The sequence below is a fragment of the Benincasa hispida genome, unplaced genomic scaffold (assembly GCF_009727055.1).
Source record: "Benincasa hispida cultivar B227 unplaced genomic scaffold, ASM972705v1 Contig557, whole genome shotgun sequence".
In the NCBI taxonomy this organism is placed as follows: Eukaryota; Viridiplantae; Streptophyta; class Magnoliopsida; order Cucurbitales; family Cucurbitaceae; genus Benincasa; species Benincasa hispida.
In genome coordinates, this window is record NW_024064924.1 from 475,675 (window position 1) to 487,525 (window position 11,851).

The 11,851-nt window shown below is 35.0% G+C and overlaps 1 protein-coding gene across 1 annotated transcript; it reads left to right on the forward strand.

The window, feature by feature from the left end:
- The first annotated feature begins 581 nt into the window (after nt 1-581).
- Nucleotides 582-893, forward strand: LOC120069715 (uncharacterized mitochondrial protein AtMg00820-like). The gene has a single exon (XM_039021503.1). The coding sequence runs from the start codon at nt 582-584 to the stop codon at nt 891-893; it is 312 nt and encodes a 103-aa protein (XP_038877431.1).
- The last annotated feature ends 10,958 nt before the right edge of the window (nt 894-11,851 follow it).

Genomic DNA, 11,851 nt, shown 5'->3' on the forward strand with positions numbered 1-11,851 from the left:
TTTATCTTGGTCCCTTCATTCTGCATAAGGGCCACAAATGTGTTAACGCTGAAGGTCGTATATTCATTACCAGGCATGTTACTTTTAACGAGGATGACTTCCCGTTCAAAAATTGGTTTGGAAGCCCAAGCCCACATACTTACCTATCACAGGCTCAAAATTCCATTCTGTCTTGGTTTAGGTCCTCCCCTCCTATAATCCAACCTAATCTAAACCAATATGGAAAGCCATATTCCTTTTCATTATCGAGCCCACGTCCTACAATCCCAGGCCCAAACCCTACCGATCAACAATCAAGTTCTGCCAGCTCAAGCCCAAAATTTTACCAACTCTTCCAATCCCAAAAACTTAGGCCCATCCTTTGGCCCAGTAACCCTTCCCTATTAATTTTGATCATAACCCATCGATCCACCTACCTACTGAGCCTTTGTCGAGTTGTCCCTCACCTCCAGTCCGATTCTCATCCCCCTTTTAAACCAACCTCCTCGTCATGTACCTCTCCTTCTCCATGCCTATCTCTTCAATTCGGGTCTTCCTTACCGTTACTCTTTGGTCCACCTCAAATCACGAACACTCAACCCATGGTAACCAGAGGCAAAGCTAAGATCTTTAAACCCAAGGTATGGCTAGCTTCCATTTATTCTGATAATCCGAGTTCTGATCTCTCCTTAGTCGAACCCACCAATATCACCGATGCTCTCTCATCTCTTGCTTGGAAATCTGCTATGAAATCTAAATACTTAGCTCTTCACGGCTTAAACACTTGGACGCTTATTCCATCCTCCTCTGATTACAACGTGGTGGGATGCAAGTGGGTCTTCCGGTTGAGGAAAAGTGTCGACGGCTCTGTCCAAAGGCACAAAGCCCACCTCGTTGCAAAGGGCTTCATTTAAACACCGGGAGTTGACTTCTTTGACCTTCAGTCCAGTTGTAAAATCCTCCACCATCTGTATTATGTTGTCTCTAGCCGTATCTCATGGCTAGTCTCTATGCCAACTTGACTTCAACAACGCCTTCACACATTAAAGGAATCTGTTTACATAACTCAACCACCAAGATTTGTAGATCTTGACTATTCATCTTATGTCTGCAAGCTAAATAAAGCTATCTATAGCCTCAAGCAAACGCCTCGTGCATAGAATGAAGAATTGAAGGCTTTCCTCACCAACATTGGGTTCTCGACCAGCAAAGTTGATGTTTTTCTGTATTACTTTCGAAGGTCTTCTTCAATTGTCCTTCTTCTTATCTACATGGATGATGTCATCATTACTAGCAGTCATCAGGGATTCATCTCGAAACTGATTCTGACTCTCGACTCAAGGTTTTCTCCGAAAGACATTGGTCGTCTGAGCTATTTTCTTGGGATTCAAATTTCATATCTACCAAGTGGTATCCATCTCAACCAAACAAAATACATCTCTGACTTGGTGGAGCGTTACAATTTGTCCACTACTAAACCTTGCCCAACACCAGCTGCCTCCGGTCAAACCTTGTCTCTTCATGATGGAAGTATTCTTGTTGATCCCCTTCCCTATCGCAATGTCCTTGGAGCTTTGTAATATCATGTAAATACACTATCAGACATTGCTTTCATCGTCAACAAACTTAGCCAATTTTTGAAGACTCCCACTGATGTACATTGGAAGGCTACCAAAAGAATTCTTTGTTACTTGAAACGTATGTCTTCACTTGGCATTCTCATCCAACCATATTCATTAACCATCACCGCCTTCTCAGATGCCGACTAGGCTTCCAGCGTTGATGATAGAAAATCAATGGCTACATATTGTGTTTTCCTGGAACCTCAATGGTATCCTGTGTAGGAATGTATCAGCAACAGCGGAAGCAACAAGGATCATTTAAGCACTCAAATTCATTAATTTTGACAAAATATAAAGCATGCTCTTGCAGAAAATAAGTGAGTTTCATGACATACCTTTGTAAAACCTCTTCAAAGCTCAATCTCCAGCTGCAATCTTCTCCAAATCTTGTTGCAGACCATCTCAAGATCTTCTCTACTATTCTCTTGGTGCTCTAGATTGAGTTGTGGGACTCAAAATAAGCTTGAATCAAGGGATGAAGAAGAATTGCTCATAGCAGCAATCTAGTTAAAGAACTCTTTTTTCAGCACGAATTTTCTCTAAAATTCTCTCTTGATTGTATGCCCGAAATTCACTTCAAACTCTTCAACATATTGTCGACCATCATGCAAGGAAGAGAGTTGCATGAGTTGCAGCTCATGCTTGGAGTAACACAAGGCAATAGTGATGCCTTTTGTATGAGCAAGTAGGAGATGGATAATGGAAAATCATGTTTTTTTATTTGTGTTTTGTTTTTTTTTTTTCAATTTTCCAATTTTATCTCAAAATCAAAATTTGATATTTCCAAAATCCATTTTGATTTTAAAAACTGAAAAAATAAAATTAATTTCATAAATTAATTATTTAAATAAAACTTAATTAATTTAATATCAAATATTAAATTAATTTTTACATACATTCATCTATATATATTTAAATCATATTTAAATATAAATTCTCCTATTCCATTTAATTCTCAAATTAAATACGTAATCTCATATAATTACTAATTCCCTTAATTCTAATTTGAACGTTTCAAATTAACTTATCACGCTATTTTAGAGCTAGTCCATTTACGAGCTAGTAGGGGGACCTCGCGGACCTACTGATCATGGGCTCCAACGATCCGAGATTAATTGACTAAACTCATTAGACTAGATTAATCCCCATTCGTTAACTAATGGGTCACTCCACTAAAGCCCATAGTTGCACTCGCCTCACTATAGATATATTATGTCCACATGATTTAACCATAATCAGCAAGTTGACCTTTCACAGGTTGTTCGTAATAACGACTGGGTCAAATATCTGTTTTACCTTTTAGATTACGTCTTATTTCTCAAGTTTCTACTGATCCTCTAATGAGGAACTGGTTTGTGATCCAATCACTAAACCAAACTCTCTCAGCCCAGTGAGAGGGTAGGGCCCCTTGTTCAAGACCTGGATTCAGTATGTGAGAGAACAACCTTTCTCCTATCCCTAAATCGGGTAGGCGTGAACTCCGTCTGACACCCTATGTCCCCAACTATCTATTAGGTCTTACCTCTGAAATGGGAGTCTTATTGAGTCGGTGCTGTTGAACCAACCCTCACCTATGCAAATCTAAAGGTAATCCTGAATAAACAGAAGTTCATAGTTAGCTCAGGATTAAGATCGAGTTACCTAGGTCATCTAGGAGAAATAGTCAGTCTTATACAGTAAACAACGTTGTAAAATAAGAGTGACTTATTTCTTGGTCTAATCTTATGCAAACTCATTGCATAGGACGCCCCCACTCCTCATGTCATAACATGTACAAATTAGGATCCACTAGAAGAAATTCGGGCTTTAATATCAGTTGACAACCAACATTAAAGATAGTGTTATTAAAGCCCTTTAATGTCAGTTGCCTTTAATGTCGGTTTTAAACCGACATTAAAAGGCTTCAATGCCTTCAATGTCGGTTGCAACCGACATTAAAGACCTTTAGTGAAATTTCCAACCGACATTAAAGCCATTCAGTGAAATTTCCAACCAACATTAAAGGTCTTTAATGTCGGTTGCAACCGACATTAAAAGCCTCTATTTTTTTTAATTATTAACCGACATTGAAGCCCAAATCTGTCCATTTTACATTAAATGTAAATATGTAGAAAGGCAGAGGAGATATTTGAAGACATCTTACTTTACTTTTTTTTTTCTTTATATTAAATTCTGCTACTTCCAAGCAATAGACTAAAAAAATCTTACCCCTCCCTTCTGTTCTCTACAATCTTAGCCTTCTCCACTTTCACAAAAATTGTTCCTATTGCAAAAATGAGATCCTATTTTCAATTAGATTCAACTCTGTCTTCTTCATCAATCTCCCAACTTATTAACAATTTCATAATGTCTGCATAAATATTTGACTACTCTGTTCTAAATCTAAGACAGCCAAGAATAAGGAACCCATCAATATCACATTGAAAATTTTTTGAAATGCTACTACTTATACAAATATTCTTCAACTTTTAGGAATCGAAAGATGTCTTAATCACAGATTCACACATCATGTCAAGTTCAAGTATAACAACACTAGGAAAGGAAAATATCAGTCAAATTTTACTATACAACTACTCATAAGAGGTTTTGAACATAACTGATAAGTAAATAACCAAGGAAGTTGTCATCAGCAAACATTCTATTTCTAGCCCATTCACATCACATGAATAGTGATTATCATTTTAGCCAGGGGCTGAACATTTTGTCCAAAAGTACAACATGCACTTCATACATTAAACAAAAATAACACAGCAAGCAGAGTAGTTTAAACTCGAGAATCCCACAAGTACTCCAACTGCACTTTTCCAGCCTTTAAAAATGTCTCAATGTCTTTTGGAGGGTTCGGACCAAGATTACAGGCACACTCCCACCGAGCCATTATGGTCATTCCAAGGCAAGGTCCATAGGCCATGTTCATATCGAATTTCCTCAGCATATTCTTAGATGCTCCATAATCATCTAAAACAAAATTCGACGTTCAAAATGAAACAAAATGAAGATTATTAAAATAGATATATAGCAAAACGTAGATTCTTTTTTTTCCCTGAAAACTAAAAGAAAGCTAACATTAGGCAAATAAGTATTATTAAAATAGATATATAGAAAAACATAGAACTTAACTGTAATTGGTATCCCCACAACATTCTCACTCCAACATGCATAATCCTTCCTAAGCTAAGAAGTGGGGATACGAATATGAAACTGGCATTGAAATTTCTTAAGATTTTAAAACAAAAGATTTTGGGCCATTTTACCATCCGATTTTAAAACAAAACTCAAGAAACTGGTTACTCTACCCTATTGGTGCAAGTTAAGATAACTGATTTCATTTTTTCTTTATCCAAAGATGTCTCAACCATCATCTGCACAATATAATATCCATATTTCAAATAACACTCTTGATTGCATACAAAAATAAAATCACAAGATTACATAAGTTTAAACAAGTGGAGTGCTTAGATCAGTTGGTCCCTAAAAATGCAAAAGTATACTTCTTTTCAACTTAAACTAGAGTTGTTGAATTAGAAGTGTTGATCTGTTTACTATAGGAAAATTAAAGAAAATATTTTCAATTAACAAAGGGGGTGTTTGGCTCATGAGTTAGTTTATGTAATCTATGGTTAAGAAGTCAAACTTATGTTTAGTCTACCAAGCTACAAGTTTGTTGATCTTGTAAGCTCCACAAACCTATGCTATATGGACTTGGTACGAAACCCACAAACCAGGGTATAAATCCAAAGTTCTATAGCCTATTCCTTTGTACAATTGACTCTTAGTCCCAAGTTTCATAAGAATTTTAGAGACTTTTTTGGCAATGGCAAAAGAGTAATGTTTCTGAATATTTACCTCTTGTACTTTGTTTCCAGATCGAGCAAGTAATTTGTACTGATTTTCATACATAGAAGCCATATAAACCTGCATCAAATGGAGAGTTTGGTGAAAAATGATCTAAAAACACTGAGCTATGCCCAAGACCATATAAATATAAGGAACTAGATAATACTCATTCACCAGATATACTATAGATTGCATGAAAGCTTGGGATAAAATGGGGAGAATTTTCCTTTTCGTTTAAGTTTCAAATATTATCCTCATGATAAAAATTAAAAAAAAAAGAAAAAAAGAAAAAGAAAAGAAAAGAAAAGAAAAGGGTTGCCATTTTACCTGAAAGGTTGGAGCTAATCCAGGGCTAGCGGGTCTGGCTGCATTAAGAAAAATATGGTTTCTATACAGAAAAGTTGCTAAAACTTTATGAAGATGTTTAATTTCTGAATACATCTTACTGTTATCTGCTTCAACGATAAGAATATGCGTTCAAGTAAAAAATCCAATTGATGAACTTTTGCCTCTACAACCTACAAAAGAAAGATATGGAGACAATTAAATCGTGAAAAAAATATTAAACTAGAAGTTTGAAATATGAGGTTCCACAAGTAACGCATTGGTTTGTGGCCATGTTCCCCCTCCATGTGAGCATGCATGATCCCTATCTCCTCCTTCCCCCAACCCAATTTCTAGTGTAAAGTAATACTGAATAAACTAATATATATATAGTGAAACTTCTTTTAAGCAGAGAGGTTGCCACTTGACTCTTAAACATAGGGTGGGAGAGTTCCCCAATCTCTTGAACAGGGTATGTTCATGATCTTACCACAATATTGTTACATGGAATGAACTCTCATTTCCTTTCTCTATAATTTGGATTTGGGGAGAGTTGAGAGGTTAGGGTCATATTTGAATTAGTATCTAATAATGTGTGAATCGTTAGATGATCTTTTAATGAAAGTAAAGAGCATCTTTATGCCTTTTATAGTAAAAAATTCTTCTCGGCATATCCCAACAATGTCAGCATGAATGAGATGTTTTTTTTTCTTATTTACCAACAAGCTACATGGATGCATTGATAGTGTTACAGAAAATAAATGAAAATAAAATAAGAACTGAATAGTAAATAATGAACACTATTGTTTCTTGCATGATATCTTCTTAATAAATTCAAAACCCTAGGAAAAAATTATTAATTATCTTCAGCTCAGGTTCAATGAGTTAAAATTACTGAAACTAACACTCTCGCATAGCATCCAACAAATACTACTATAGGACGAAGTAGCGAACCATTAAACTCCTCTTTGTCTCGACTAATTCCTCCCTTTCTTTTGGCCTTACGGAAAAGATAAACTTCATTGATTTTCTGTTGGCCAACACCATATTTACTTTGATTTTCTGCAAGTTATACAGTTTATCAGTACTCTTAACATGAACAGTTGTGTTTTCTGAAATGAGTGAGGCTTTTTTACCTGGCCAACAAATGATGACAAGAATTTGATTTTCTCTCGATCATAAATTTGAAAAAGATCCTCCAATTTCATATCAGGTGTGAGTTCTACCCCATCTTTTACATCAATTTCCAAATCCTGCCTAGTACTGGCAAAGGGCTGGCTTCCACCATCACTACTTCCAATAGTTCCTAAGTTTTGCTTGTATACTGATGGATCCAAACCTTTTTTGTCTTAGCCATGACTCAAAAGCTAAAAACTTCCACTTGGCAGCAAGATTACGGTACAGAATAAATCCTATTAGGGAGCCAAATAATACCTTCACAAATCAAAGTAAGAAGAAGTAACACCAAAAAGAAATAAGTTATCTTCAAATACAAGCAGGACAAAGCACATGAACTGACTATAATATACTTACAACAAAACCTCGAGTACTCGAGCTTATTACTTCCACATCGGCTCTGTCTCCTGATTTCGCCAGATCCTCTACTTTACTCCAGTCAGCAAGTTCGTGTTCCTGCAGATTTATCAAACACCTGTGACTTAAAGACCGTTGATTGAAATAAATAAGTTATGTAAACAGTAGTATGCACAGCCTGACCTCCAAAGCAGGGACAGCAGAGAAGCTCTCTGTCTCAACGGCACCACTGACGTCCGTTTCAGGGGTGGAGGCCTCCACCTCCACGACGAACAACCACCTCCATGACTAGAGTAACGTCGAGTTGACGAGAGAACACCCACGCGACGAACAACCGGAGAAGCCCCACGCGACGACGAAAACCAACCGAAGAACACCCACGCGACGACGAAAAACAACCGGAGAAAACCCACGACGATGACCCACCACTGGAAGAAGCCCACAACGATGGAGATCCAAGCAACACCGGTGACGACGATGATCAGAAGTGATTCGCACGCCAAGCTAAGGAGAAGATAGGGTTTGGTAAGAGAGAAGTGAAATTAGGAGAGAGAAGATTTGATATGAAATCAAGAAGATATTTTTTAATAAAGCTTAAAAAAAATGAGAGGCCTTTAATGTCGGTTTTAAATCGACATTGTAGCCAATCTTCAATGTCGGTTTAAAACCAACATTAAAGATCCATTTTTTAAAATCGACATATACATCCGATATCACTTTTTTCAACCGACATTAAAGCCTAAAATTCTTGTAGTGATCTTATCGTATATAGTACTTTACAACTATTTGTAACAACTACAGAGTAGACCGCATCCAATGTTATTACCAGACTAAGGTACCCAACCTTATTCATGTACCATAGATCATTTTGATTATTTACTCGAACCTGATCCACTTTTATGTCTCCACATAAAGTTCAAGTACTCATGCAATAGTCATCAGTCTTAGTTTATTGGATTTAGACTTTCATACAATTTATGAAATCAATAAAAGTATATTGATTATAGAAAATATTTAATTATTTTATAAACTGCGAGTTTTAGGACATAAAACCCAACATCCTGATCATCCAAAAAATAGGTTATCATTGCTCAGTCTAGCACTGAGTTAGAATACTGTGCCCTTGCTCACGTCCCTGTTGGAATAACATGGATATGGCAGCTGCTTGAAGAAATTGGGTTTGGTCTCCTAGGCACCCCTATCCTTTCACTACAAGAAGTATTGCTTTTAGTGACTAAATTAAAACGTCGCTAATAATAAAAAATTTGTAGCAAAAAACCTTTAGCGACGTTAATATTAATGTAGCATGAAACGTCACTAAAACCTTGTCGGTGAATACCTTTTGTGACGTTTTTCAAGAAACGTCGCAATTTGCAATGAAAACCAATTTTTGCGATGAAAATCTATTTAGTCACAAAAGCTTACTTTTGTTAAAAAAATATATATTCATTTAATTTCTAGTAATGACGTTTCTTGCATCTTTTCTATTTTTTGTATTTTAATTTTAATAGACATTTTGCATGTACAAATAGTCAGATAAAATAAGATAAGACCAAATATATTTATACAAAGGTTTAAAATTAATATATACACATGCATATAGGAACCTTTTTGTGTAAAGTTTTGAAATTACAAAAGAATGAAAAAAAACATAATGCTTAAACTATAATGTCTTAAAAAAGACAAAAGAAACATTACTAAATGTTCCACCCACAAAGATGGAAGAAAGTCAATTAACAATCCTTCCTTCTTGTGTGGTCAACAAGGATTAGTTTTAATCCTACACATAACATACACAATTTTTCTCTCATTTCAAACCCAAGTAAAATTACAACAACAAAAGTTTTAAAACAATCTCAAGCATAATAATCACAAATTCAACTAAGAGGAAAAGATCAGTATCTTAATGTTTAATAGATTCGATAGTATTAAAATAAAATAAAATAGGACTCCAAATCAATTGTACAATAATACTAGGATCAAACTTAATCACACACAGGAGACTCAAAATTAAATTAATCACACATTTGGGCTTATCACAATTTAGTCACAGAAACCATGCTTCAAATCAAACAAATAAACTATAAATAAAAGTTTAATCACACAAATAACTTCTAAATAAAACTATTGAGTGCATAAAGACTCAAAATCATTATTCAATCATATAATAAGCTCCAAATCAAATTTCGATAGTATAAATAACGTTCAAATAACACAACATCATACACATAGTCTCCAATACACGGAATATACTCAAAATAATAAAAGCTTACTTGCAATTTCATATATAGAAGAAGCACACAAGAAAAATGTCTTAAAAATAATACCTATTCAAAGCCTAGACACCAAAATGTAGAGTTGTACAACTCTACAAAAGAATAACAAATGATAACAGAAGTAGTAGTCTAGTTCCAATTTTATAATACATGTATTTTGTAACATTTCAATAATTAGGAATGAAAATATTGTTTAAGATGTTGTCAAATGTACAAATCAATACGATAAGCATAACAGTCACAAATTAACATTTACTACTATCACAACTAAAAACTAAACAATCCCTCCCCGTTTTAAACATGAGCAGAATCGCATTTATCAATCATAAATGATGTATTATCACAATAACAAATCTTCATATTACTTAAACATAAAGAACTTTTTTCAAGAATTTAAACATATAAACATAAGTGCCCATGGTCACAAATATACTATTACATATAATCTTAAACTAAATCAAAATGATCATTAACAAAATTCTAATTACATACAATAAGTTCTAAATCAAACTACACTTACATAATATACTTTAAACCGCAGTCTAAAATCACATAAATATTCTCCAAATTATACTTTAAACACATAATACACCCAAGATGGTGGGTGGCAAAAGGGTGGAAATGAAAACCTTTTTGCTGCCTGTGTGTTTTTTGAGTTTAGAAGTTTGCGACGATTTCATATTTTCATCGCAATTTGCAACGAACATATGAAATCGTTGTAAGCATTATTGCTACAAAAAGATAAATGTCCCAAATTGCGATGAAAAAAAAATTGTCGCAAGATTTAAGCGATGAAGATGTAATTCATCGCACGAGTTGCAATGAATTGATATTTCGTCGAAAAATTGCGATTAAATGTTTTTCGTCGCTATAAACAATTTTTGTTGTAGTGTTTGGCGTGACAACATCGGAGCTAGAGCTCTTGCATCAAATCTTGGTTTTCATGTTCAAACCAAACACATCGAGATTGATGTGCATTATGTTCGAGACCAGGCCCTCAAGAAACATCTTGATGTTCAGTATATTTCTTCTAACGAACAAGTTGCTGACTACCTCACCAAAGCTCTTTAACATTCTCAATTTTTCTATCTAAGATCCAAACTCGAGCTAATAGATTTAACGCCTAGTTTGAGGGAAATATTACGATAAGGGATGAGGCAGTCAACCAGTGACTCAGCACCGTGACCTGATGTGTACAGTGACGTGGAAGAAGTCTGCGCCAAATTATTCCTCTCTAATTCTGTTATTCATTAACAGATAGTATAGCTATACGTGTGTATTCTGTTTCATTGAATATTCCTTCTATAAGTGTATATAATTCACCTTTGTGCTCTTATTTCCGTATGGGGGAAATATCAATACAAAACATTCTCCTAAGTCTCCTTTCTTCTAGGGTTTTTTATTTTTACGCCAAAGCTTCATCCTCTGAACAATTCTCTTCCATCAAGAGAGGATTTAAAAATGTGGGGATTGATTTGGTACCTGTATTTGCACGTGTGTTGTTGAAACAACTAATCACGTCTTCCAGTGCTCTAGAGCGAAGGAGATTTGGAAACTAGTGCGGATTAATCGTTTGACCTGATTAGATTATAACTCTTGCTTTGCTAATCAGTGGATGGAGTTGAATTCATCTCGTTCAAAGAAGGAAATCGAGTTAATTGTTGTTTGTTGATGGGCATCTGGGATGATAAAAATAAAGTCGTACACGATTCACCTGTGGCTAGTCCTTTTATTTGAAGTTTATGAAATTCATGAGTATCATGAGGAATTCACAAGTCTCTAGTTAGGGATTTGGAAGGCTCCTTGCTCAATTCTTCTCGCCTTATTCGCTTACAGAGATGGATTCCACCCGCTAATGTATTATTGAAGCTAAACGTTGATGCATCCTGGAAACTAGATCATCCTTCCACTGGTTTGAGTGCCATCCTGACTTATGTTCCTCCTTTAGTGGAACTTTTGGCTATTTCCAAAGGAATCCATTTGGCCTGTAGTTTGAAAATTTTTCATTTAACGTGGATTCACTACGAGAAATAATGGATACGATAGCTAACGGAAAAAGCTATAAAAAAATCTTTTAGAGTCTTTTTCGAAGGTCTTGATAGACCATGTTATTAAAAATCTAGGACTTTTTATATCGTTTTTGTAGAGTTATATTGGATGCTATAATAAAGTATGAAGGTATAACTTATTTTCTTTGCTATAAAATTATTTAATATTATTTTTTATTAAAGTTATAGTATGTTTATATAGCTAAAATAATATGCTATCTTTAACTTATAA